Raw genomic sequence first — 26,867 nt, forward strand, 5'->3', positions numbered from 1 at the left:
CAGTCTTTATTATTGCATAAAGTTAAAGATACCTTAGCCCAGGAAAGAAACAGGCACTGCACATCAGCTTAGCAAACAGAGATTCCTACAAACATTGTAACCACTGCACTTCACTCCTGCGCAGGGCACCAAACATTACTGTTGGTTTTCAGCCTCAGATTCCTACCTCAAGGCATCCCTAATCCTTGCAGCCGTGTGCTGGGCCCCTCTAATAGCCCTGCTCTCTGGCTGTGCAAATTCAGCCTCCAGGCATTGAACCTCGGAGGTCCATGCCTGACTGAATCTTTCACCCTTCCCTTCACAAATATTATGGAGGGTACAGCACACGGATATAACCGCGGGGATGCTGTTTTCGCCCAAGTCCAGCTTCCCATACAGAGATTGCCAGCGGCCCTTTAAGCAGCCAAAAGCACACTCCACAGTCATTCGGCACCGGCTCAGCCTGTAGTTGAACTGTTCCTTACTGCTGTCAAGGCTCCCTGTCTACAGTTTCATGAACCACAGCATTAACGAGTAAGCGGGGTCTCCAAGGATCACAATGGGCATTTTGACATCCCCTACTGTGATCTTCCGCTCTGGGAAAAAGGTCCCTGCCTGCAGCTTCCTGAAGAGGCCAGTGTTCCAAAAGATGCGTGCATCATGCACCTTTCTGGGCCAGCCTGCGTTAATGTCAATGGAATGCCCACGGTGATCCACAAGCACCTGGAGAACCATGAGAAATACGCCTTCCGATTAATGTACTCGGATGCTAGGTGGGGTGGTGCCAGAATAGGAATATGTGTCCCATCTATTGCCCCTCCACAGTTAGGGAAACCCATTTGTGCAAAGCCATCCACAATTTCCTGCACATTCCCCAGAGTCACGGTTCTTAGCAGGATGCGATTAGTGGCCCTGCAAACTTGCATCAACACGATTCCAACGGTCAACTTTCCCACTCCAAACATGTTCGCGACTAGACGGTAGCTGTCTGGAGTTGCCAGCTTCCAGATTGCAATAGTCAACACGCTTCTCCACTGGCAGGGCAGCTCTCAATCTTGTGTCTTTGCGCCGCAGGGTGGGGGCGAGCGCCTCACACAGTCCCATGAAAGTGGCTTTTCTCATCCAAAAGTTCTGCAGCCACTGCTCAACATACCAGACTTGCATGATGATGTGATCCCACCACTGCTTTTTTCCCAAGCCCAAAAGCGGCGTTATACGGTGCTGAGCATGTCTGTGAATGCCACAAGCAATTTCGTGTTGTACGCATTACGCGACTCGCTATCATTGTCGGACACCTCACTGTCACTTTGGCTCTTAAGGAATAGCTCAATTGCCAAACGTGATGTGCTGGCAAGACTCGTCAGCATACTCCTCAGCAGTTTGGGCTCCATTTCCCACAAACCGAAACGGAACACAGAATCGTGCGGCACAGAAACCATTGAAAGATGGTGCCAAATGTGGACGGAAACACAGGGATTGCTGGGATGTGAAGCGATGCATTACGGGGCATTGGGCCAGGAACCAGAATGCCCTGCACCCTCCGCCTCCTTCCCACAACCCACAGCACCAGAATGGGAAGAGGTGCTCTGTGGGATAGCTGCCCATAATGCACTACTCCCAACACCGCTGCAAATGTGGCCATGACAGTGCACTGGTAGCTGTCGGCATGGCCAGACTGCAGCGCTTTCCCTACAGAGCTGTACGAAGACAGGTTTAACTCCCAGCGCGGTACAGCTGCAAGTGTAGCCATACCCTAAGTATTTCTAAAGCAGCTTGTCTGCTCAGTGCCTAGAGGGGGTCATGCATGGTTCCAGTCTCCACACTGAGTTGGGGGACACATAGACCCTCTCCCCCCAAAGACAGTACCCAGTGGTCTTATTTTGTAGTGTCTTTATTCATGCATACATTTTTTAAAATTTAGTTTAATAGCCTTAAAAATTCTCCCACCCTAGTCAAACTCCTGCATTCTCAAAGAGCTGCCTGTGTGCTTTGAGCCATGAAAGTCAATGCAGGAGCAGCTCTGCACACAGTCTAGGGTGCTCAGACCCAATGGAACCTCCCTTCCCTTCCCTCTCCCTCCCCCACCCCCCAATCACACACACACTGTATTCTCCATCTCCTTCTACCTATGGATGCAGGGCCCTCTCAGCACTGTTGCAGGGGTAGATGGTATATATACTTGGATGCTTCTGTGATCTGGATGCTTATTCACTCTGTGGGATAGTCTTTGCACCACTCTGGTAGCTGACTTGATTTAAATTTACAATCAGGAACTTTCTCTGCCCTGCTCTGGAAGGCTGCAGTGCTAGGGCACAACTGCATTTCCAGTGGATCCATCATTTAGCACCAAAGGGAAGAAGTATGGAGCTTGTGACGTGAAAGTTCAGTCAGGTTTGAGCCCTATTGGGACAGCGTGGATTCTTTTATTCCGTAACAGACCTAGGACAACCTTCATGCACAAGCCTTTAAAAACGGTACTCAGTTTGTGGCAGGGGGTTGTCACTATCAAGCATCCCTGCTGACATAAATGCAGTGGTGCTGCAGGGTGTTTCCTGAAGGAGGAGCTGAGATCCCAGCTCAAAAGAAATCTAACTATTCAATTTATATTGAATGAGAGTTCACATTGCCTGGGGGGATGGCAGGGGAGTGGAGGCAGAGGGCACAGACCAGCACTGCCTGCTTCAAGCCCCAGAATCCAGGTTCAGCCACAATCCCCAGAGAATCAGAGCTTTCTTTTCCCATCCCACGTAAGAACAGTGGAAGCGGTCAGGGTCACTAGCTCCTGGCTTGTAAGGGGTGAGTATCTGACTCCAGGAACCGCACCACTGTAGTAGATTCTCACAAAGCAACAACTGCTACATGAATCAACCTAGCAAAGGAGAAATCAGAGTGGGGAGTGGACAGAGAAACTAGTGTACCACAGCAGCAAAGAATCCTGTGGCACCTTATAGACTAACAGACGTTTTGGAGCATGAGCTTTCGTGGGTGAATACCCACTTCCTCAGATGCATGTGACGAAGTGGGTATTCACCCACGAAAGCTCATGCTCCAAAACATCTGTTAGTCTATAAGGTGCCACAGGATTCTTTGCTGCTTTTACAGATCCAGACTAACACAGCTTCCCCTCTGATAGTGTACCACAGATTCTCCTGGTGCACCAGCAGCGGCCTCTTACCCTTCCCTGGCTGCTGCAAGCCTTTCTGCCTCAGAGGCAGTTGAGGGGATACCTGGCCATGAACTGTCTCCACTGACTCAATCCCTGGAGGAAAATGCAAACAACTGCTGGATTCCAAAGGGCCCCCTTAGGCACTGGCAGCTAAGGCCAGACGGGCAGGGATAGTTGGTGTGCAGTGTTTCTTTTCAGAACACTCTCCTGTTTCACAGGATTTTGATGCCTCAGAAAAATGCTTTGTTCTGGGTTTGGCGGCTGCTGTCCAGTCAGCAATCAGCCCGTGGCCCGGCTCAGTCATCGTCATCATCCTCAGCCTCCTCAGTGTCCTGAAAAATGCCTCTGAGGTTCTGAAATGAGAGACGGTTGGTACCACCTGAGAGCTGTCTCCATGTCACTGCTGCTCCAAAACCCATTCTCACGGAGTAGGAGTCTGATCCTGCCCAACTGCTAGTTCTGGTTTGCCAAACTCCAAAGCCACTACTTCCCTGCTGTGCCTGAGTCTCCTTACTCAGCAGTAGGCAAGGGCCTCCAAACCTCTCAGCTGCGCTTTTCAAGCTGACACAGCAAGCCAGAGGTACAGGCTGCTCTGGGAATGCTGAGCTGGAGGCTGCTGCTGGAGACACAGCCCCCAGTGGAGCCCTGCACAGGACTATATTTTTAATGCCACTCCTCACTTAAATTTATTAAAACCTTATTTTTTTAAAGGTAAAGTGGCTCTGTATTGCTGAAATTCTGTTCATGACAAACTGATGAGATATTTAGTGTTTTCCTGCAAATTCCCAGTCTGTTTTTTTCCCCCACCCAATCCCACCAGCAACATTTTACTCACTCCCACTCTTATGGAAGTGGGTCCTGTGGGATCCCAGGCCTGCTGCAGGGCTCTAGCCCACAGCCACACTGGGTCCAGGGCAACGTGCTATATTTGCCCCTCAAATCTGGGGGGAGAGCTTCAAGTTTTCTGAATTACTAAACATTTAAAGGACAGAAGATAGCAAATCTGAGCTGGGTTGCAGCATCTCCCCAAGCTGTGAGCCTGGGCCTGGATAAGCTGACCCAGCAGCATCTGGCTAACCTGATTTGATTTGTGTGTATGATGCACCAAGTCAAAAAGGAGATCCGGGAGGCAGTACAAGGCCTGGGTCGCTAAACCCTGCAGTGCTCAGCTCAGAGCTTTGCTGGATACTAAAGAGCCCAGAGAGAATTGTAGCTTCCTGTCTAATCCAAAGACAGCCAGTGGCCTGACTTGAGTACTACAGGCAATTACTTGGCTGATCTCCTGCTCTGCTGCCCCATAGATCTCACTTTACTGGCTGTGAAGCAGAATTTCTGCAAAGGTGGAGGCACAAGTATTTCCCACAGGGTGTGGGAGCGTGTGTGGGCGGGGGGCATTTCTTCAGGTGCATCACAGCCTTAGCAGCCCCTGGATCCCATCACATGACCTGGCCTGAAGCCCCAAATCATCTTGGCTTGTGAGGAAAGGTTGGAGTGACACTGCAACCCATTCTGATTAGGAACAGGCTGCTTCAGTGCACCATCCCCTGGGGTTTAATTAGGTGGGATATTTGCATGAAAACAGGGATATTTCCTGCTCTGGCTGCTTTTCCACACCAGGAGAGGGATTAAGGCAGTTTGAGGCCCCTGTCACGCAGATGGCTCAAAGGAGCCCAGCACCCAGGCCATCCCCAGCAGTCTGAGTGGGATGGCTGCAAGCTGGCTGGCGCCATGGCTTTAAGGAAGCCCAGCATGGCCCTGTCTCTGGTTGCTGGGCCAGCCTGCACCTGGGAGCAGCCATTGTGCTGGGAGGTTGGTGCCGCCTGTTAGGAGACACACACAGCACAGCTGGAAGGGGTGAGGGCTGAAAGCTGTGAGTGTGTAAGGGTCTAACTTGGCTCAATGACTTGTTTGCTCACTGACAGCTGCCATGGCCTCACTATGCTGCAGTATCTATTGCCAGAGAACAGGCCCAGCAGGGCTACCAGGGCAGAACAGTCGCAGGCATCATTACCGGCCAAGTGCTGTGCAAAAGCCCAACTCAGAGAGGTCCAAGAGCCAAGATCCAAACGCATCTGATCAGCCCAGAGAGCAGTTCCCGCTCTGGGGCAGTATTGAGTTTTGCTGGACGTGTCTACTCTTCACACTGTGGCTGAGGTGTGCTTGGCACTGACCCGCAAGGGCTACCGCAACCCTCGTAGGTCAGAGGGAAGGGCGGAGAGTGCTGGTCTAGCCAGCACTGGTCAGGAAATCCACCCTCATTGCACTCCCACCAGGGTTAGCAGCAGCGCTAGTGTAGACTGGCACAGGCTTTACCCACTCTGGGCAGAGGAAGAAGGCTCATGCCCACTCCAACAGCTGCTACCATCCGTGGAGCTGCAATGGTGGGAGGCCTTTGGAAAAAGCTGGAGCAGCCCCAGCGTCAGGGTGCTGATGACATGGCAGGGGCTGCTTGGTGGCTAGAACACGGTCAAGGAGCAGCCCGTGGGCTGGATGCAGGGCGGCTGGGCAGACAAGGTGGGCAGTGAGGGGCAGCAGGAGCCCAGTACAAAGGCTGATGCCCTCTAGTGGTGGGGAGAGGGTGGGGGAAGCTGGGAGAGTGAAGCAGATCAGCCCAGAGGGTGAGAGGAGAGAGAAGCCAGGTGCAATGAACATAGAAGGTGGAACGGTCAGATGTGAAAGAGCACAAGGTCAACAGTGCAGCCACCCCCGGGCAGGGAGAAGAGAGGCCCCAGAGGCGCCTGGCAGTGTTACCGACACCCACCCACCTGGTGGCCGTGGAAGCTGAGCTGGTGCAGCCGATGCCCCATTAACACTCCTGACTCCCTGAGCTCCAGGCGCATGTGCTCTACAGTTGATTCATGCGGCATCTGTGGGAGCAGGGAGAGCATTTGCACACAGATTTTGGGCCCTGAACTTTGTTTCCCAGGAGTGAGCCCGAGCTTCTCCAGCTCTACACTGCCCTGGGTTGGGGCCTCACCTCGTGAGCTGTATCAGGGTAGATCTAGGGAAGCAGCAACTGGATGGACCCAGTGGTATCTCCCCACCATGCCTAGAGGCACCTCCCAGCCTTTATACATCTCCTTCCATAGAGGGCTTCAAAAGCACCTCCCCCATATTAATGAAGCCTCACAAGAGGGGTCAATAGCAGCATGCCCGCTGAAGAAACTGAGGCCCAGAGAGTCCCTGGCAGGGCTGGGAATAGAGCCCAGCTCTTCTGGCTTCCAGCTCAGTGCCTGAACCACAAGGCCTTTCTTGCCCTCAGCAGCGCCAGCTGCATCCTGCCCTAGGGCGAACCTGATCCCATTGGATGGCCCTGTTGAGTTGCCCTCTGGACAATGGCCAAGCTCCCAGGACAGGCCAGCCGGACTGACCCAGGGCAGAGTCCTGGCCATCATCTCCCTCTCTAACCCAGGCTCCCTGTGGAGCCAGCCCATCTCCTTGCCCCGGCTTTGCCCTGGCCAAGGGCATACCAGCACGGGCGGTGCACGGAACAGGTAGCTGAAGGGGTAGTAGAGGAAGTTGAGGAAGGAGGCGGCGTAGAGGTCTGCATAGCGCATCAGCTGGTTGGCAAAGAGCGTCTGGCGGGAACCACAGCGGAAAAGGCTGCCCATCTTCCCGTAGCACATGTCCATCTTGTGGGTGACGTTCTGCAGGAGACAGCAAGTGAGTCAGCATGGCCTGAGGCCCAGCCCTGCCCTGGCTCCCCAGGGAGAAGATGGAGGCCTGTCAGTGTAGGACCCTTTTTTAAACGGAGACTCAGATATAGGACAGACACCGCAACAGAGACATCAAAACCAGCACAGGTGCATGCTCCAGGGGACTGGCCAACACTCAGGGCTATGTATCACAAGGCCCAACAAAGCCTAGAGAATCCCTGCCAGGGACCCCCAAGACCCTACTGTGTCAGGCCCTGCCTGCTTCCTCCAGTGCTAGCCCCTCCTGGCCAGGAAGCTCAATCACCACCACAGCAGAGAGTCGCTCTTCTGCCTGGCAGAGATAGCTCAGATTTTGCTGCCCCTTTGGCACCCGCCTGGCACCTACAGTGTTCATTCCTTGTGCCCCTCCATGCAGAGATCAGCTCCGGCAGCAGAGGATTTGGGTGTCTGCTTCTGCAGAGCGGAGCCACAGCACCAGCAAACAGCAGGAGAAGGCACCCAAGACTTTCTGATGTGGGAAAGGGATCAGGAGGTGAACTCAGGGACCCCAGCACCAGGCTTGACCCCCCCGAACGGCAGCTATAACTAGACACAAGGAAGCAGAGACCATTCTGTGACCCAGCTGGGACCTGCTGTGGATCAGGAAGCCAGGCCCTGGGGGCTGGGCTGGGCTGCTGCTCACTGCCCTGGTGGGGGGAGCAGGATGATCCAGGAGCACCAGCTGACAATCTTCCCCTCACATCTGCCTTCCCTCTCCCCACCCCTTGCCAGAGGCACGGAGGGAACAGGAAGCAAGTTTCTGCTCTCTCACTCCCCCAGCTCTTAAAACAAGTGGCAGGGCCCCAAAGCCCCTACCTGAGCCACGAGGGCTGGGTACCTGGATTTGGCGCTTGATGGAGCTGATGTCCGGACGCTCGCTGCTGCCGCTGTCCAAGGGCCTGAGGAGAGCACAGCATTGGCACCAGGGTGAGTGCTGCTGGAGGGGGCAGTCCCAGCCCCTCCAGCCTCCCAGCCACTCCCTGCACAGTGCTCTGGACTGAACAAGAGCCAGAAGGGGCCATTGCTACACGCTCACAAGGCGGCCCAGTTAACATCCAGACCTGGGCTGATTCTGCCAAGTGCGTGTCAGATGCCCCAGAGCCCTCCTCATGCCAGGAGGGCATCCCACCCCACCCCGCCTGGGTGTAACTGACACGAGGGACAGGACTGAGGCCCTGCCCCTTTGTGCTCCCCGACTCCAGGACGGGTCATGGCGCAGCCCTCGCTCGGTGCTAACAAGGGGTTGTTAGTTTCCGAGGCTCTGCGATGGGAAAGCATCAGGCCCCTGACAGATTGGCACAGTTGACGGCAATGAGCAGGCGTCAGAGGGCCGGCCTGGCACAACGAGCGCCTCTCCCAGACCTGGGACCTTCAGGGACACTCCAGCAACAGTTGGAGGCCTTAGGAGGGGGAGAAAGGGTCCCCAAGGAATAGCCCCATTGCAGGGGCCTGCCTGGCTGGCAGAGAGCAGCTGTACACAGTGCATGGCATTATGGGTATTCTCTGCATCCCAGCGTGTATGTTAGAGCAGCCCCAGAGCGTCTCTTGCTTACCGTGCATGGCCCGAGAACTCAGGGAGCTCCAAAGGGGGTTAAAGCCCCCTCACACCCCTCCCCTCTTGTGCCTCAAGTGCCGGGGCTCAGGCCCTCCGCCATGGGGCTGTTCCCTGGAAGGGCCTCATGCGCAATTCCAAACATCCAGAACGCTGAGCATTCCCAACCCCTTTCTGCTGGCCCCCAGCTACAGATTATGCCTAGGGAGGCTTTTGCAGAGCCACACCCATTTGAGTGTACCCCACCCCTCACAGAGCCACACGGTCTAACTTGCAGCTGCATCTCTATGTAAGGGGAGCAGTGTGGAACGGGCGAGGTCACTGCTGGGAAGGTGCCCGCTGGGCTGCCTGCCCAGGGCATTGCAGAGTCTTGGGAGCCTTGGGGGCTAGCCAGCTCGGTGACCATCGCTCCTCACGTGCGGCGGTGGGGGTGCTTGTGGGGTTTCCCAGTCACAGCTCAAAAACCAGATTTCCCAACACCTTCCCTAGCCACATGACCCTTGGGGGCAGAGCCAAAGGCAGGTTCTCCTTCTAGTCCCCCTAGGTTAAAGCCTTGTCTAGACTACAAAATTAAGGTGACCTACAGCCACCGCTGTAATTACTGCAGTTTGTCATGTCCACACTGTCCTCCTTCTACCAGGAGTGCCCATCCTCACCAGGAGCGCGTGCACTGACAAATGGGGCAGCATGGGGGGCTGACAGCCTGAGTTGTCAGCCCTGTGCCAGGCTCACCGCTGGAGCCCTCCCACCCCGAGCTGTCAGCCCCACCCGAGGGCAGCGGGCTCCAGCGATGAGCCTGGCATGGGACTTACAGCCAGCAGGCGATGACAATAATGCAGTGTCTACACTGCCAGTGTGTTGCCCTAACTCCAGCGACCTAAGTGCTACATCTCTCATGAAGGTGGAGTTATTAGTTTGGTGCAGTGGGTGACTTACATTGGCGGGAGCAATGTTGTAGTGTAGACATAAGCTGCCTTATGCTGCCCTAACTCTGGAGTGGAGACCAGGCCTAAGTCAGGTCAGCCTTGGATGAAAGCAGTGGGGCTGCCCCTGGGATAGAGGAACCAGCTCTGGCTGGAGAGCGCTAGCCCAAGAGGAATGAGTGAGCGTGTACTAAGGGGTGGGGTCTAACCCCACCATTTCGCAACCTTCCCTGCAGTATTCGCATCCAGTCCAGTCTGGAATTCACACTCTTCCCCTCCAGCTGGATTCACTAGCAACAAAACTTCACGTACACAACGGGCCCAGCAAATTCAGCCGCGGAGATGGTGACTCTCCGGCACCAGCAATGCAGAGAACAGCACAGGCGCACAGAGAGGCCTCAACCTGCTGCCATTGAGTCACTCTGAGCTCACTCCAGGGGCAAGTTGGCCCACAGAGCGTCTGGCACCTTCCCCCACTGCTGGCTGGCATGCGAGGCGGCCGCTCGCCTTTACTGTTTCATGGGGAGATGGGGTGCGGCTGCTTCTCTTTCGTTCCAAAGCTGGCAGCGTGACAGGCTTGTTGCTCTCTGACTCACTGGCCAGAGAGCAATAGCTGATCTGTGTCTGCACAGAGCCTGGCACAGTGGGGCCCTGGTCCATGCCTGGGGTTCCCAGGCACTAGCACCGCACAAACAATAGATGATGGACAAGGGGGCAGGAGGGGCCACTTTGAAGTGATCCAGACAGGGCACTCCAGGAAAGCGCTAGCTCATTGCCTAAGGAGGTCCAAGCACTTTGCGGACACAGTGACATAGGCCAACAGAGGAGCACTATCCCTGTTGCACAGATGGGGAAACTGAGGCAGCCAGAGAGGAAGGGGCTACATGGTGATTCAGTGGCAGATCTAAGAATAGAACCCAGAAGTCCTGCTCTAACCCATTAGACTCCACTCCCCTCCCAGAGCTGGGAATAGAACCCAGGAGCCCTGGCTCCCAATCCTGGTTTTGATCCATATTTCTCATTCCTCGTGCAAGGTGCTGCATGGGCACAGAACACAGGGCTTGGCCCCAGGGAGCTTACAACCTACCAGTGCTCCCTCTCCAACTCTGCTTTCCCTACACTGCCCCAGACACAGAGGGGTCTGGTCAGCTCCCGGCATAGGCTCCGCACCAGGAGGTGTTGCTGCTGCCCGTCCCCTTGGTTATTCAGTCAGATAGCCACAGGTTTGCCCTGTTCCAGCTGCAGAGAGAGAAGCTGACATGCAGCTCTGGGCTCTGTGGCAGGGAGGAACCAAACTGTGGGTCTGGCTCTGGGGTCTGAGCCCCCAGTCAAGCACCAAGTGACCTTCCCCCACCTCTCTGCATTCAGGCTCCGCCACGCAGCTAGAGCTCAGCTTCTCTCCTTACACTTACTGGTACAGCTCCGCCAGCAGCACGTCCAGGCTCTGCAGCTCCTCAAAGATCTCTGCAAACAGAAGTGAGCGAGGGGGCAGGCACGGGGGGTTAGCTGGGAGTGACATTCTCTGTCAGTCCTGGCTCCCGACAGCCCCGGCCCGCCTGGGGGTCAGACGCAGATCCTTTCCCCACCTGCATGAAGCTCAGCACAGCTTAGGATCAGTGGAATTGTGGGGGGGATTGCACCCCAGCATAGGCCAAGGACAGCTGGCCCAGACCCCAGAGCCAGACCCACAGCTGGATGCAGCACTCCCAAGAGCCCATGGTGGCAGGATCAACCTCAGCTCAGGCCTTCTCTGGGCTGGCCCATGGCATGAAGCTTCAGAGAGGTGCTTTGCTGTTAGTCTGTACCTGCTCAGGGGGGTACGCAGCCCCAGCAGGCAGGGGGGAAGAGGCTCCCCATCGCGGGGGGGGGGAAGGGGGGAACCAGGCATGGCTCTAATGCTTCCCTCGGCCTGGGCACTGGCTGTAGGGATCCCCAGCACTTTGCCGCCGCCACCCCCCCCAGCCCTGGGCACACACTCCTGCCCCATGCTCCCCCGCCCAGTGCCCAGGCCAGGGCACTCCTCACCGCTCTTCTCTGTCCACACGTGCAGCTCTCGGGCCAGCTCGGGCACCACCAGGAAGGTGCGCCAGCCCTGCCTCTTCTTGGACTTGAGGATGTCCCCGAAGATGTGGTCCCCGATGTAGAGGATGTCCTTGCCCTTCACCCCCAGGAGGTCGCACACCATGTCCGAGGAGCCTGGGGCGAGAGGACCGGAGATCAGCGCCTGTGGCCTGAGGGCACACTCTGCCCCCAGGAGACCATGTGCTGGGGGAAGGTCCCAGCAGGATTCCTGGGGGCTGGCAGAGCAGCTAGAGGCCCTGGGCCAGGGGGCGGGTGGGGCACCAGGCATTACCTCCAGAATAGACAGCGCAGTGCTGGAGGGGTCCGGTGTAGGTCCCGATACACAGCTTCCCCGTGTCCTGGAAGTAAACGCAGGGTGTTACACTGGGCAGACAGCGAGGAGCCATGCAAAGGGGGCTGGATTCTTGAGCACAAGGGGCCCACTTGGCAGGCCCGGGGGTCCCCAGATGAGGGAGGGTAAGGGCCATGCACCCTGCTGGCTGATCCAGGGAGCGGGTGAGGAGCATGCTGCGTGGGATCCAGTCCGATGCCACTCAGTGACTCAGACAATGGCTGCTGGGTGGAAGGGACAGAGAAAGCAGCCCTCAGGGAGTGGTTGGAGGGGCCAGGACGGAGACAGAGGCCTTTGCTGCACCCCACGCATGGCAGAAGCCAGGTAGTGCAGGAAGGGCACTAAGGCGAGGGCTGGAAGCACCCACAGCAGAGCATAAGCCATTTCAAACCCATCCAATGCCCCAGCCTAACCAGCCAGCACGTGGAATTCCAGCTCCAATGCCCAGCTGGCTAATCCATGGGCATGACTAACATTAGCAGCTATGCCAGCTAATCTCATGCTTCAAGGCACAGAAACTGACCCCTTGCAGAGGTCAGGCAAGTGCCGCTCACTTCCCACAGTGCTCAGTAGGGCGGTCTCTTTGCCTCTGGAGCAGCAGAACCAGGATTGTGGGGTAACCAGACCCGTGCTCTGCTCCAGTCTTGCACTGCCAGCAGGCCTGGCTGGCTTTCCGGGGAAGTCACTGCAGTGGGGGCCCTACCGTGTTGACCTGCCGCAGGACGGTCCCCTCGGCGAAGAAGAGCGGCTTTCGTGTGTCCACGACAATCAGGTCAAAGTAGGAGCGCCATGGGCGCTGGACCTGCAGGGAGACACCAGGTCAGGGGCCCAGCGGACGCACCCTTCAAAGTCACAGCTCACGCTGCTCCCAGGTCTGGGCCCACTAGGCCAGAGACAGACTTCCCTCCCCAAATCACTAGCACTCAGTTTTCCTGCAGCCAATCCCAGCCTTGCAACCAGTGTCCAGGAGCAGCGGTCAGATACCACGGTGATGGCCAGATCTCCCAGTCCACCTCGAGAGCCACAGCCCAGGAGCCATCCCCCCTTCCCCGCAGTTCCCCCTTGGTGTTCGTCCAGACTCACCTTGTCTCCCAGGTCAAAGGTGAACAGGTACGTCATTATCGCCTGCCAAAGACACAAGTGTGAAGTTGGCATCAGCTGTGCTGGCACAAGACGCTCTGCTTAGGGGCAGCGGATGAACAGCACTCAAGGGAGCGGGGAGCTGCGTAGCAAGTGCTGTGATCACACAAAGGCTGCCCAGCCTGGCACCAGCCCCACACAGGGGGCCTGGATACACCTCACTTAGTGCCCCCAGGCCTCGAGTCTAGCTCCATCCTGCACAGCATGGGGTGCAGAACCTTTGCTGGGAGCACTGAGCATCTCGCACTCAGGGACCCTTGGTCCCTCCTGTTCTCTGCTGGTGGCTCTCCACAGCTGGCTCTCCTGAAACGCTTTGGGTTAATGCTGGTCACTGGCTTGGAGACGGGTCTGTGCTATACAGAGGGTCTGGCTTGTCCCCTCCACTCTGACTCAGAGACAGACATGGCTGCTGGGAGCCACTTTCTGATTATTTTAAGCAGCGTGGCTCTTAATTCGGGCCAGGCCAAGCCCCAGAGCACCCCTCATGGCAAAACTGGGCCCCACAGGCTGGGAGTTAGCGACCCAGAGACAACCGCAGGGCCCCATTCCCTTTCTATTTGTTGCAGGCGAGCCCTGATGCTATCTGACAAGGGAGACGATGCAGCCCCCCAACACATCCCCAGGGGAACCACCTTTGTCAGGCGCTCTCCCCACACATGTATTTCAGCTTGGGTGCTCAAGATGCCCCCCACCAGCAGAGTGCCGCAGACCCACAGGTGGGGCAGGGAGGCTGGGGCAAACAGGGCTTTGGCTCCGGCTGAGAGCGCAGGCCATGCCGGGGCCCCGGGGGAGGGCTGGGTACTCACATCTGTGTAGTTGTAATCGCTGTTGGTGGCCAGGAAAACCTTCCCCACTTCCTTCATGCGGCTCAGCAGCAGGGGCACACGGGGCTGCGCAGAATGAGATCCATGCAAGGGGCTGGCTTTGCAGGCCGGGGCAAGGGGGGCTGGGTCCTAGGACCAGCACTAGCTGGGGGAGTGTGTCCACAGAGCTGGAGGAGCAGGGTTCCTGGCCCAGCTCACTCACCACTGGGTAATGCAGTAACCTGGGAAGGGCAGCTGGGTGGGGCGGGGGGCCATTGGCCAGGGGTGCCCCCACTCACACACTAGGGGGATGGTTTTGCTCATCTCCCCCACACACACATGCTGCAGGAAGGGAGCCTGAGAGAGATCTCAGTGCGAGAAGGGAGGGAGTCAGTCTGGTCCCAGGGGGTTGGGGGAGCAGACAAGTTTGGGAACCATGTGGCCACAGAGACCAGGGGAGGGGATGCCCAGGAAGGATGCATGGGGGCCATGTCAACCCTGCAGCGCATGGGTGTGATGCCCCTCTAGTCCCGTTTGGGGGGTGGGGGAGCAGCCATTCCAAGCTGGGGATGCAACACTCACGTCTTTCACTACGAACTTCTCCAAGTTCTCCAGCGTCTTCTCCTTCAGACAGCCCTGGGCAAGCGTGGGGAGAAGGGGCAGGTCACAATAGCTGCCATCTGCCCCCATGGAGTGTTTGCCCCCTTCCCCTGCCATGGGGGACTCTTCTTATACCAGGAAATGGACAGAGGCCCCAACTCCAACTTCGTGTCCCGCCTCTCCCCCCAGTGCCCTCACAGCAGCACCCGGATGGCAGTGCCCTGGAGCCACGCCTGGCCGGGCCACATCCCAGCCCATCACACACTGTGGGTCGCAGCACGGGCGCTGAGGCCCAGGGAGTGTTAGACCCTCCCTCCACGCCCGGGGCACTGCCCAGTGCCCTCTGCTGCAGGACAGAGCCAGCCCCCATTGTAGGGTGCAGGTCCGTGCCCTCAGGAGGAGCACAACTTCACGGGAGAGAGGACAGCACCCGGAGCCCCCTCACTGGGGCAGGTATGTGCTCCCAGCCAGCATCTGATCACCCAGCTAGTCCCTTCCAGTCAGCGCTTTGTTTGGAATGAAAGCAGGGCCAGGGCTCCGGACTGCCACAAATAAAGCCCTGGATCCGATGCAGTAACTCACCTTGCTCATTTGGGGCCGGGACTCCACACTTGCCACTCAGGACACACGGTGCAGGGCAACGGGCTGAACCGGGCTACGCCCAAACCCACAGCTGGAGCCCACAGGCCAGAGGCAGCAGCCCAGCCAGGGGAGCCAGACGGGCACCTCCCCGTGTCTGAGCCAGTCCCATCAGGGAATCACCTCCCCTGGCAAAGCCACTGGGAGCCCCCTCGAACCTGTCCCATCTGCACAGGGAGCAGTGTCTCCTGGGGAGGGTGCTGCTGGTGGGGTCTGTGCATCCCGGGGCCCAACCTGTCCATTAGGGGTGAGATCACACAGCTGAGCTGCCAGCTTTCCTGGGCTGGGCGTCAGCCTCCCATGCGGGCACGCAGTGCCTCTGACTTGGCTCAAAGAGCCAATCGGGAGTCCCCACCCTCACGTGCGCTCCAACATCCTCTGCACAAACATCGACAAGCCCCACGCTGCCTGGGGCACTGTCTGGACTGGAGACCATGTCCTGGTGTCACCAAGATCAAACCTCATGTCACCCCCACACACCCCAGCTACAGATGGGAGCAAGCAGGTGTAGCCCACAGCAGTAACTTGCCATGTCACATTGGCTAAGCCTGCTTGGAACTGGTTTTGGTGGGTTTACACTAGGATTTTAAACTGATTCCAGTGCAAGCTTCCCAAAGCAAACCAGGCCTCCCAGCCCACCAAGGGGTTCCCAAGCAGCGACCGAACAACCGACCGAGAGATGCACGTGGTCCATGGCCTCGCGCACGTCCTGGAAGATGCTGCGGAATGACATGAAGAGGTTGCCGTGTTTGTAGCCCGTGTCACAGCTGGGAAAGCGAGGAGAGAAAATGGTCAGTGGGGAAAGGAGAGGGGCACTGGGCTGGGGGACTGTGAGTGGGGCAGGGGGAGGTGCAGCTGAGATGGCAGCCAAGGCACTCCTAGACGCCCCAGGGAAGGGGGGAATTGCTGCCCCAAGCCCCTCAGACAGACAGTTCCCCTGCGATCAAAATGCTTTTTCCCCACCACACCCAGCAAAGGGAAACCTAGGGCTGGTGTTTTCCCCTGCCAGGCCCCAGAGCAGCTAGGCATTTCCCAGAGCAGCCCCAGGGGTTGGGAGTTTTGGGGGCTCGTCTCAGACACAGGCACCCAGGTGGGCTGGAGTCTCAGTGGCAGAAGATTGGGCTGCCTGTCAGGCAAGAGGGAAGCAGGGTGGTGTGACAGCTTGCCCACTGGCCACCTGGCATCTGCTACTGCCAGGCCCCAGGGCTCTCGCTCTGGCAATCAACAGGGACGTTGAACCTCCCAAACCTGCCAGTCTCCCTGGCTCCAGGGACCCCCTCCTGAGTCCCAAGGAAAGCTCTGCTCAGAGCCAAACCCAGCCGGTCTTTGGCAGAGTGTCTGGAGCTTTCCCAGCCTGCTGCAGAGATGGCAGGACCCAGCCGGGCTGCTGAGTGCAGGGATCAGCAGGACGCCCCCACACACGCCTCAAATCCTCAGCATGCCGCAAGGCAGGGGCTCTCACTTGACGTATCTGGAGCAGTTGGTAAAGAAATCCACCAGGCAGGCGTAGAGATAGGTCTCTGCCAAGGGAAGGGGAGGGCAGGTCAGCAAGGCAGCTGGCTCGGAGACAACAGGCTCTGGGAGAGGGGCCCCGGGAGCTGTGGGTGCGGCCCAGGTGTACAGCCACTAGCCTAGGACATGGCTTCAAGGCCTGCTCTGCCACAGACCCCCCTGGGCCAGTCACTTAGCCTCTCTGGGCCTCCGATCCCAGCTGTCACCTGCATGGCGCTGGCACAATCGGGGGGGTGGTGTAAACATTCAGGTGAGATGCTCAGATACTGGAGGGCAGACAGGTACCAGAGAGAGGCAAGGATCCTGGTGAGTGAGGGGGGCCCCAGGGGAAAAGGGGGGGGTGAATTTTAAAGCAGGGATGCCCCCTGCACATGAGGGGGAGGCCATAGACCTGCATACCTGTGAGGTTGAAGAGCGTGTTGAGAATGTGAAATCGTTTCATATCGTCCCGCTGAATGAACTTGTTGGGGTAATAATTCCAGATCTCAGCCCTGGAGGGGGAGACAAACCCGTGTGAGGGGTTGGGGGGCACTGGCTGAGTGAGGGCCAGGGTGGAGCTGCCAGAGAGGGAAGCGCAGAGGCAGAGCTCAGCTGTGATGAATCCTACAGGGATTTTCCCACAGAGGCTGCTGGACCCAGACGACCCTGGGGTTCTCTCTAGCTTCCAGCCTGCAATACCCAGTGTTACCACAAGCTGGCACCCTAAGTCCAGGCCTCCTGCCCTGCATAGGCGAGCTCCCGGGTGGCTGGAGCAGGTGTGCTCTGCACACACACAGCACCCGGAAGAGCGAGCTGCATCTCCCTGAGCCACACGCTTGTCTGCCTGGCCCCGTGCAACATCCCAGCAGCACCCACAGCAGGGAGCCGGCCAGTCTGCAATGCCCACCCAGCTCCCTGCAAGCAGCTCAGCAGTCCCAGGCCAAGAGCACTGATTGGCCGCTGCTGCGTGGCAAAGAGAACAAACACTATGTTATAAAGCAGGGGCGGGCAAACTGTGGGCTAGCAGGCCACATCCGGCTCGCTAGCCAATTTAACCCAGCCCTGGAGCTCCTGTTGGGGAGCAGGGTCGGGGGCCACTCCATGCACCGCGGCTCCCAGAAGCAGCGGCAGGTTCCCCCTATGGCTCCTACGTTTAGGGGCAGCCAGGAGGCTCAGTGCGCTGCCCCATCTGCAGGAACCATCCCCGCAGCTCCCATTGGCCAGGAACTGTGGCAAATGGGAGCTGCAGGGGCAGCACCTGTGCACGGGGCTGCACGCAGAGCCGCCTGGCCATGCCAGAGCTGGAGGGGGGACATGCTGCTGCTTCCGGGAGCTGCTTGAGATAAGTGCCGCCCACAGCCTGCACCCCTGACCCCCTCCTGTGTCCCTGCCCTGATCCCCCCCTCCACCCTAAACTCCTCAGCCCCACCCCAGAACCTGCACCCCCAGCTGAAGCCCTCACCCCCCCCACCACACCCCAACCCTCTGCCCCAGCCTGGAGCCCCAGCCTGCACCCTGAACTCCTCTTTTCTGGCCCCACCCCAGAGCCCTCACCCCCTCCTGAACCCCAACCCCAATTTTGTGAGCATTCATGGCCTGCCATACAATTTCCATACCCAGGTGTGGCCCTCTGGCCAAAAAGTTTGCCCACCCCTGCTATAAAGTATGAGAATGGGATATCCTCCTGCACCCCAATCAACGCTGACAGCATCCCCCCCTGCCCTATTGACACTGACACCATGCCCCCCACCAGCTGATGGGATGCCTCAGGATGATCAGCGAGGGCACACAAGGCTGCACTATTTATACACTATAATGCAGGGCATTCGCTGGCCACTTTCCCACCAAAGACCCCACCCCCACCCCGAATCCTACTTGCATCTGGTCTGATTCTCAACCTGCTTCCTGCCCCATGGGGAACCAGTACTTCTGCCCCCATCCAGAGATCTAGCCCCATGGCCGTCCGGGCTCAGACAGGCCCCTGAGATGATGCTCCCCGGGTGGGCCTTTTGTCCCGAGCTGCACTGCCTAAACCTCAGAAGTTTTCCAGATAAACCCAGCACAACTTGAGTCTCTCAGCATGAGGCTTCCTTCCTTTCCAGGAAGGAGATGACCTTCCTCATGCCCTTCCCTGGAATGTCTCCCCAGAGCGCCCAGGCGGGGGATATACACCACATTCCTACGTTTCCCTAAATCTCCTGCATGTTTCCACTGCCCCCCAAAGCCGGTGGTTCAGCTGGGCTCACAGCTGCCCAGTCACTCAGGCCATGGGGATGGAAGGTAACAATCACCTCTGGCCCTGCGTCTGAGTGGAAAGAAAACACGCTGGCTAAAAATATCCCCTGCCTGGCAAGCAATGGAACTGCTGGTCCCGTTGTGCCTAGCTGCTGCACCGCCTCAAGCCCCGCCTGGGCAGAGACAGCTCCTTGTGGGGCACAGCCCCCCATCTGGGAGTATGCGGCTCTGCCCCAGTGCTTCCCAACGCAGCCACAAGGGAGCTGATGGCACAGCCATTTCCCCACGGAAGCAGACACGGCCATGCCAGGCAAAAGGCAAAGAATCCTAGAATCTCAGGGTTGGAAGTGCCCTCAGGAGATATCTAGGCCCCTGCTCAAAGCTGTGACCAAGGGCAGGGCAGAGCCAGGCCCCTCAGATCTCCTCTCTCCAGTGCAAGAGGGGTTCTGGGGCAGGGGAGCAAGGGTGGACTGGGGCCAGCCCTATGCCCTGATGCGCCCCCGGTGCCAGCCTCAGCACTGGGGTGAATTTGCCCCTTTGCGAGTAACCCCAGCCTGCCCTACCTCCCCTTGTGGTTCAGGGACAGCTCCTCCAGGGATGAGTGCCGGGCTGCAGGGGAGGCGCAGCCCCGGCACACTGGACAAGGCCGTGTTTATAAAGATGAAGTGCTGGGCCGGCAGCAGGCTGGTGTTGTTGTGCTTTATTTAGAACCATGACAGCAGGCTGGAGATAATCCCTCCACCCCAACATGGTTCCTCCCCTACCTCCTGGGAGCAATTTATAGGCTGCCAGCCTGTTGTTATGCCCAGGATCAGAGCACTGGCAGCAATCCCAGGAGCGCAAGGATGGCCCACTGGTTAGGGGCTGGCCTGGGAGACGAGGCAAAGTCACTTAGGTGCTCTGTGCCTCCGTTTTCCCTCTGTCCATTGGGAGACCAACCCTGCCCTGCCTCCCAGGGCTGGGTGAGGATAAATGCATTAAAGACTGGGGTGTTCAGAGGCCAAGGTGACAAGGGCCCCAGAAGTACCTTCACTAGGGTTTGTACAGCAGGGTCCCCCTCCAGTTGCCCTGCAAGGGGAAGGACATGGGGGTGGGCCTAGCATCTCTGGAGAGGTCAGAGCAGGCGGCTTTGTCAGGGACATGATCCATTGCAGCCCACAGTGCCTGAGTCAGACCCTTCCAGCATGGTCAGTGCCAGATGCAGGGGCAAGCCCCACTCCGTGACTCAAGGGCAACTTGGAGACCGACTCCTGCAAGGCCTTTTCTCCTCTTCCCCCAAAGCAGTAAACCAGGGAGCCAGCTCCAGGGTCCTCCATGCTCTCCCCACCTGCCCTGCTGTCCCCCACCCTCTCTGACGCAGGAGCGACGGAGACAAGGGCAAGGAGCAAACAAACCACCCAGGGGCAACAGGTGCATTTGGTTCCCAGCCCCCTCCCTGGGCAGGGCTGATTCCTGGCACTCATAGGGCCCCGCTGTGCAGCCAGGCCAGGTACCCACCAGCAGACACTGAGCAGTGCAGGCTGAGAGCAAGAGAGCCCAAGTAGGAACCCAAAGGCCTGTCTGTGCCCAGCAGCCTCCATCATGCGGCTCCTGGGAGGGGAGAGGAGGCCAAATGCTACTGTCTTGACAGTGCCCCTGGTCTCACTCCAGCTCCTAGACATGCAGCTGAGTGCTGGGTCGTCTCTCATTGCCCTCTCCTGCCCCCCAGCCTTCCCTTAACTGCAGGGCATGCGCGCTAATCCCTCAAAACCCGCGGGCAGAGCGGGTGGCAGGACCGAGCAGCTGCCTTAGGAGCCTGGCCAGGAATAGCTCTTATCCAGCAGGGGCCTGGCCCAGCGCAGCAGGACAATTCAGCCCTGGGATCAAGTGTCCACAATAGGAGGAAATCTAATAGGGGCCATTGCAAGGCAGATGCCTCTGGACAGTGCAGGGGTCGTGGGGAGGGGGTTGGTGGGTGGCAGTGGAGGATACGCAGAGCCTGAGGCTGCACTGGCAATGCCAAGGGGCCGAATGCCCTCACCACCCCACAGGTCACTATGCCCAGCGGGCACTCAGCCCTCAGCAGGATCAGGGCTCAGTCTGCTGCTTCCACTGGACTCAAGGGGAGGGAGGAGGTCAGAGGAGCCCGGGGTCCCGATGGGATAGGGAGACACAGGAGAGAAACACTGCCACGTATCTGCACTCGGGAGCCCATGGACTCAGCACGGGAAGAGCTCCGCCAGCCCCTGGGTGCGGGGGGTTGCTCCAGAGTCTCCCGGGGCTCCTGCCCCACCCCACCCCAGGGCCCCTGCCCCACCCCACCCCAGGGCCATGCCCGCACCAGCCAGCCTGCTGAGCTGGCAAGAGGAGCAGCAAAGGCACCTACCCCTTGAGGAAGCGGAAGCCGTGGGCGCAGACCAGCAGGTTCCCATGGGAGTCAACCTTCAGAAGGTTCCCGTACTGAGCATCAAACACCAAGCCCCTGCAGGGGGGAGAGGAGAGTGTCCAGGGACGGGGGGGGCCCCGTTCAGAGAGCAACCAGCTCTAGGAGCTGCTATAACCTCTGGCACCAGCCCGCCGACCCTCCACGCAGGGGAATTCAGTCCCAGCAGCAGAGCTGTGTCCGAAGCAGGGGGCTGGGCTCCACTGGCGTGGCAGTATATGAGCGGCAGGGTCTTGGGTTCTGAAGCACTGTGACCTGGGGGGGAGCAATGCCAGCCCCCCCTTGCCCATCCCTTGTCACCTGGTGGCTTCACTGACTCCACAGGCCTCAGGAAACCACTCAGGTCCTTGGCTGAACAGCACCACCAAAACAGCATCTTCTGTCCACATTGGTGTCACCCCACTAGTGTCACTGGGTTTACACCTGGGACCAATTGGGCCTCCAGGGCCCAGCCCATCGTGTCGTGTGCCTTGTGTTTACACCTGGGTATGGGGTGCCAACTTGGAATGGCAGCAACCAGCAACTGCTTGGCATGGGGGTAAGTGACAAGGCAGGGTGGCAACGGACAAGGCCCAAGACCCCTGGGAACAATGGAGGTTCCCCCATCTCCCCCTCCCCATGACGAACAAGGGAACCCCCCACCCCCCAGCTGGAGCTCCTAGGTGCTGAGCAACGCAGCCTCTGGCCATTCACTCCAGAGGATGATATCCAGGGAGCCCAGCTTGACTCTCAGATTGAAGGGGGCAAATAGCCACTTAGTGGTGTAAACCAAACCCCTTTGACCTGGGGGTGTTCAGACACCACGAGTCTGGCGCACTGGGGAAGGAGGGGCACTTTAAAGCATCACTTCCCCACCCCACCCCCAAGCAGTCGGTGGGGCTCGCTAGGGGACAGCCCAGAGCGGCTGTGGGGGCAGCGCTCACCTGGTGGGGAAGGTCGGGTCATACTGGTACTTCAGAATCTCGTGGGGGTACCCAATGGAGACCAGCCGGTCCAGCAGCAGCTCGAAGGCCAACTCCTCGTAATCTGGGGACTTGTACACTGCGGGCAGGGGGAGGGAAGAGAAAAGGAGCACAAGCCAGAGCTCCAGCAGCCAGCGGGGGGAACCCTTCCTCCAGACCAAGGGAATAGGGTCCAGGGGTGCCTCCTCTAAAGACCCCAGGCTGTAGGGACACCCAGGGGGAGGGGCAGGAGGTCCCAGTTCGCCCGTTGGCACTGGTATGCTGCAGACAGCGTAACCAGCATGAGCCCCGCTGGGGCAGGCAAATGGAACCTGCCTTTGGAATGTGGGGAGCCCCTGGCACTCGCACCCCATCCCCACTGGGCCATGGCCCATATGGGGCCAGCTAGCCGGTATATGCGAGAGGCAGCCTTAGAACTAACTAGGATCTAGCCCCTGCTCCCATCCAAGCTGATGGCCAGAACCTGGTGTGAATCCAGAGCTGCGCCAGGGCCGAGGGGAGGGTTACTCTGGATTTCTGAGAACAAGACGGGGGCGGGGCTCAGCAGGCAGCCACCACAGACAGTCCTGGGCCCCGGAGCAAACTGGGGGAAGCCAGCAGAACCCCCAAACCAGTGGCGAAGCCACCAGGCCAAACTGTTGGGACCCCAGATACAGGCCAGAACCTCACAGACCAAACCACAGACCAGGCAGGTTAGCTTGGTGCCTACCCAAAATTCTTCCTGGGCCCATCGACTGGATTCCATGGTGCTACCCAGCTCCTCACGGGCCAGGCCAGAGGTGGGCCCTGCCCTATAGTAACCCCACCCCTCCTCCTGGCCCATCGACTGGATTCCATGGTGCCACCCAGCTCCTCACGGGCCAGGCCAGAGGTGGGCCCTGCCCTATAGTAACCCCACCCCTCCTCCTGGCCCAGAACTCACTCGCCAGCGTATAGTCCATATCGAAGCCAAAGCACCTGATCTTCTCCAGAGCAAGGCTGCGGTTCACAAAGATCCTGGAAGGAAAATGACAGCAGAGGGTGAATGGGGGGCAGCCCTGCTTCCCCAGGGCTCTCGCTCTCCAGCTGGCACTGCCCCCCTTTAATACCAACACCCCCCACCTGGCACCCCCTCCAGCTCACTCCTCCTTTGTTCAAGCAGCCCCTGTGAGAACCACAGTTTGCCACCCCCAGTTCCTGCCCCCTGCCCCAAGTTCGCCACCCATCCCGCTGGGCTGTATCTCTGGAGGGGAGCTGGGCCGAGGCTTTGAAGGGGAATGCTGGTGAGCGCCTGGTCACACCAGCGCTGCTCCAGGCATGCTGGCCCTGGGTTTGCCATCACAGGGACATTAGCTGGGACCTGCATTTGTCCTTCCCTCACCTCCAGGCCAGGGGGATTTAGCTGTTGGTGACTGACAGAGACAAACAGTCTCCTCTCTGCACCCATCTGCCCACAGCCTGCCAGGATGCTGGGGCTGGTAACACGGCCGTGCCCCACTCAGACCCACCCTGTGCACACAGGCTTGCTGCCATGGGCTCCCCTAGCCTCATGAGCAGCCAGCCCTTCCCACAGCTCCTGCAGCACAAACAGGATCTGCTCTTGGGAAGGAACAAGAGCTGGCCAGGGGAGCCACCAGCCAGGGGGAGCCAGGACTGGCACTGTCGAGGGGGAGCACAGACCCATTGGGGAATGCTGGTGTCCAGGAACCTCAGCAGGGTGCAACACTCCAAAGCTATCATCTGGGGAGGAGCGACTGAACGAGTCCGGCAGAGACATCAAGGGTCAAACTCACCACAGAAGGGCCACCTAACCCCAGGGCTGGAGCCCGCCCTGCACCTGGCAGGAGGGCTGGGCAGTTTAGCCTAGTGGGTACAGCACTAGACTCGGGCTCAGGAAACCTAGATATTATTCTTGGCTCTGCCATGGGCCTGCTGGGTGACCTTGGGCAAATCCTGTCACTGCCCCGTGCCTCAGTTTCCCCATCTGTAGGGTGGGAATGCTACTGCTGGCAATAAGAGCTGGGCATTGTTACTGAGGCATAAGATTTCCAAAACAGCTAATGGACTTTGGAGGGCAAGTGCAGCCTTTGCTCTTCAGTCCCTTCAAAAACGCAGCATCAGGGCCCCGGTACAGAGGGACGGACCAGGGATCAGGGACCAGGGACCCGACATCCAACTAGAGCAGCTGCCACCCCAGCCACTGCCCTCGCAAGGAGATGTAGGGGGAGCAGCTGCACGGGGGCGGATTTCCTTAGGGCAGCGTAAAGGAGCTGGGTGGGCAGCTGGAACCTGCCCTAGAAACTCAGAGAAGCCCAGGGCCAGGGGGCTGATGGACCTGGGTCTTCTGGAGTGAGCAGCCGGAGCAACTACAGCTTGAGCTAATGAGCCAGGGCTGGAATAGCCTCGTGCTCTGTAGCCAGGCAGAGTAGACCCGCTCAGCAGTGGGACAGGCCATGTCTAGCCCAGCAACAGCCTAATAAATCGGGGGGAGCAGGAATTCCACGAGGAGGGGCAATGAAAGCAAATGTGCTGAGCCCCTAGCAGTCTGCTGCCTCTGGGGGAGGGGCCCAGCTCCCGCCCTGACCCCAGCAGAGGGACATGAGGCAGCCCTGGGGTCTGTGCCCCTCATAGCGGCGCCACTCTGGCATCAAATGATTTTCAGGTGGCCCATGGGCAGGCGTTCCCACCAAAAATTCCTGAGGTGATAAACACTGGCCAGTCACGGAGAGTGGAAGTGCCTTAAACCCAGCAGCTCCCAGCCCTGTTCCCAGTCTCTGGCTCCCAGCAGAGTTGAAGGGAATCAACCAGCGTGTTCATGGGGAGCAGGGGGGGCGTGAAGAGGCAAGAATCAGGCCGCTGTGAGGAGAAAGGAGGGGGGGGCCCCTATATCAGAGCCTCCTGCACTACAAGGTCTTCAGAAGACAAGCCCCTCCCCAGAAGCAGCAGCATGAGGACAGGCCCAGAGGTGAGAGGCGACCAAGGCAGCATAGCTGGAAGCTGTTGTCAGATCCCAGCTTTCGATGGCTGCTGCCACAGGAGCATTGCACATCCGGCGGCCATGAACCCTCGCACCACCCTCCTTGCCAGCACAACAGGAGCCAAACTGCGCTGAGCATTGATGGAAAACAGAGGTTGGGGGAGGCTTCCTGCTCACTCTGCAGATTTCCCCTCTCTTCCCCCCTCCCCCCCCACCCCAGCATGTGGAGGAGGTGTTCACTTCGCATTTGGCTCTGATCTGCAGGGGCAAAGGATCAGACGGAGAGCTGGTAAGTAGTGTGAAGGAACATGTCTGCGCCATGGAGGGCAGGGTGGATGCTGCTGATGCCTTTTATGGCCAGACATCAATTCTTGGCAAAATCATAGAAAGTTTATTAAGGGATACAATCAAAGATTAGGCACACAATGCCAATCAACATGGGTTTACGAGAAATAAGTCTTGGGGGCTTTTCTATTTTTTAAACGAGTTCACAGGTTTGGTTGATAAAGGTCACTGTATCGCTAGAATAGATTACATTTGTAAGATATTTAACCAAGTCCCACTTGACATTCTGATATAAACATTTTAGCACCAGAGAGAACCAATGCAGCCCATGTTAAATAGAGTAAAAACTGGCTTACTGATAGATCTCAAAAGTAATTGTAAATGGGAAATTGTCTAATGGGGATGCCATAGGCATCTGCTCTTGGCCCACCGCAAATCAAAATCTTTATCAATGTTCCGGAAGTAGACAATCATAGCTTGTAAAGTTTGCAGAGGACACAAACTGGTGGATCAGTAAATAATTATGGGGACAGATTAAACAGACTGTATATAGATTATACAGGCATGAAGTGGGTTTTAGCCCGCAAAAGCTTATGCTCAAATAAATGTGTTCGTCTCTAAGGAGCCACAGGTACTCCTCGTTCTTTTTGCTGATACAGACTAACACAGTTACCACTCAGAAAACAGACTGTACTGGGTCACTTAATAAAATAGGCTCCTTTGAATAACCTTGGTTTTAATATAGTCAATGCAAGGTCATGCACCTCTGAACAAGAACCCAAGTCCAACTGATTATCTCCCAGGACTCCTACGTCCTTTTCAGTGTCACTGCATTCCATCAGTTTGCAAGGTTACAAGGCAATTTAATCCCACTCTAAATGCCTACATGAGAAAAAGATCTGATAGAAGACAGCTCTTTAATCTAGCAGAAAACGTCCTAATGAGATTTAAGAGCTGGAAGCTGAAGCTAGATTAATTCAGACTAGAAAAGGCACAAGTTTTTAACAACTTGCCTGGGTGCATTCTCCATCACTTGAAGTCTCTGTCTAAAGATATGCTCTAGTTCAGACAGAAGTAATAAGTTTGATGCAGGAATCATTGTGTGATTTCATGGAGGGTTTAACAGGCCAATGCTCAAACCACTGAGCTATCCCTCCCCTGGGCAACAGGGGATGAATCACTTGATGATTCCCTGTTCTGTTCATTCCCTCTGGGGCACCTGCCATTGGCCACTGTAAGCAGACAGGATACTGGGCTAAATGGACCCTGGGTCTGACCCAGTCTGGCAGTTATTTCCTTGTGCAAGGTTCTCTGGCCTAGGTTATGCAAGAGGCCAGACTCTGGTCCTAAAACTCTACAAATTGTCACGGTTGCTCTTCTGGGCAGATTGGTGTCATAGCTGTGGGAACGCAGAGCACAGACCTCGCCTCTTCTCTGCCTATGATCCTTCTGGATGTGCAGAAGACGAGCTGCAGCATTCATCTCTCGATGGCTGGCTTGACAGAGGACTTGCATGTGTAAGTAAGAGGCAGTAACTTGCTCACCTACGTAGCATAGGCCCAATACTGTTAACTGCTCCCAGAGATTCTCCTTGAGCTCAAGCAGT

At 57.7% G+C, this 26,867-nt stretch overlaps 1 protein-coding gene across 12 annotated transcripts in view; it reads right to left on the reverse strand.

Moving 5' to 3' along the window:
* Positions 1 to 1,852: 1,852 nt before the first annotated feature.
* LOC127043543 (cytosolic purine 5'-nucleotidase-like) overlaps positions 1,853 to 26,867 on the reverse strand; it is a 34,455-nt gene continuing 9,440 nt past the window's right edge. For 5 of the 12 annotated variants that reach the window (XM_050937455.1, XM_050937461.1, XM_050937467.1 and 2 more), the window contains exons 2-18: positions 22,943 to 23,016; positions 21,982 to 22,099; positions 21,002 to 21,097; positions 16,822 to 16,913; positions 16,373 to 16,430; positions 15,584 to 15,677; positions 14,254 to 14,307; positions 13,675 to 13,758; positions 12,812 to 12,853; positions 12,432 to 12,530; positions 11,669 to 11,735; positions 11,341 to 11,511; positions 10,728 to 10,779; positions 7,679 to 7,739; positions 6,616 to 6,792; positions 5,911 to 6,012; positions 3,353 to 3,498 (exon numbers count right to left, since the gene is read on the reverse strand). In XM_050937455.1, coding sequence (XP_050793412.1) covers positions 3,442 to 3,498; positions 5,911 to 6,012; positions 6,616 to 6,792; positions 7,679 to 7,739; positions 10,728 to 10,779; positions 11,341 to 11,511; positions 11,669 to 11,735; positions 12,432 to 12,530; positions 12,812 to 12,853; positions 13,675 to 13,758; positions 14,254 to 14,307; positions 15,584 to 15,677; positions 16,373 to 16,430; positions 16,822 to 16,913; positions 21,002 to 21,097; positions 21,982 to 22,099; positions 22,943 to 23,016 — 1,498 coding nt within the window. In that variant the 3' untranslated portion in view covers positions 3,353 to 3,441. Of the gene's footprint in view, positions 3,499 to 5,910; positions 6,013 to 6,615; positions 6,793 to 7,656; positions 7,740 to 10,727; positions 10,780 to 11,340; positions 11,512 to 11,668; positions 11,736 to 12,431; positions 12,531 to 12,811; positions 12,854 to 13,674; positions 13,759 to 14,253; positions 14,308 to 15,583; positions 15,678 to 16,372; positions 16,431 to 16,821; positions 16,914 to 21,001; positions 21,098 to 21,981; positions 22,100 to 22,942; positions 23,017 to 25,153; positions 26,770 to 26,867 lie in introns of those variants that run through there. The other 7 variants (XM_050937466.1, XM_050937463.1, XM_050937465.1 and 4 more) reach the window with 7 other exon arrangements.

The sequence above is a fragment of the Gopherus flavomarginatus genome, chromosome 2, assembly GCF_025201925.1.
Source record: "Gopherus flavomarginatus isolate rGopFla2 chromosome 2, rGopFla2.mat.asm, whole genome shotgun sequence".
NCBI lineage: Eukaryota > Metazoa > Chordata > Testudines > Testudinidae > Gopherus > Gopherus flavomarginatus.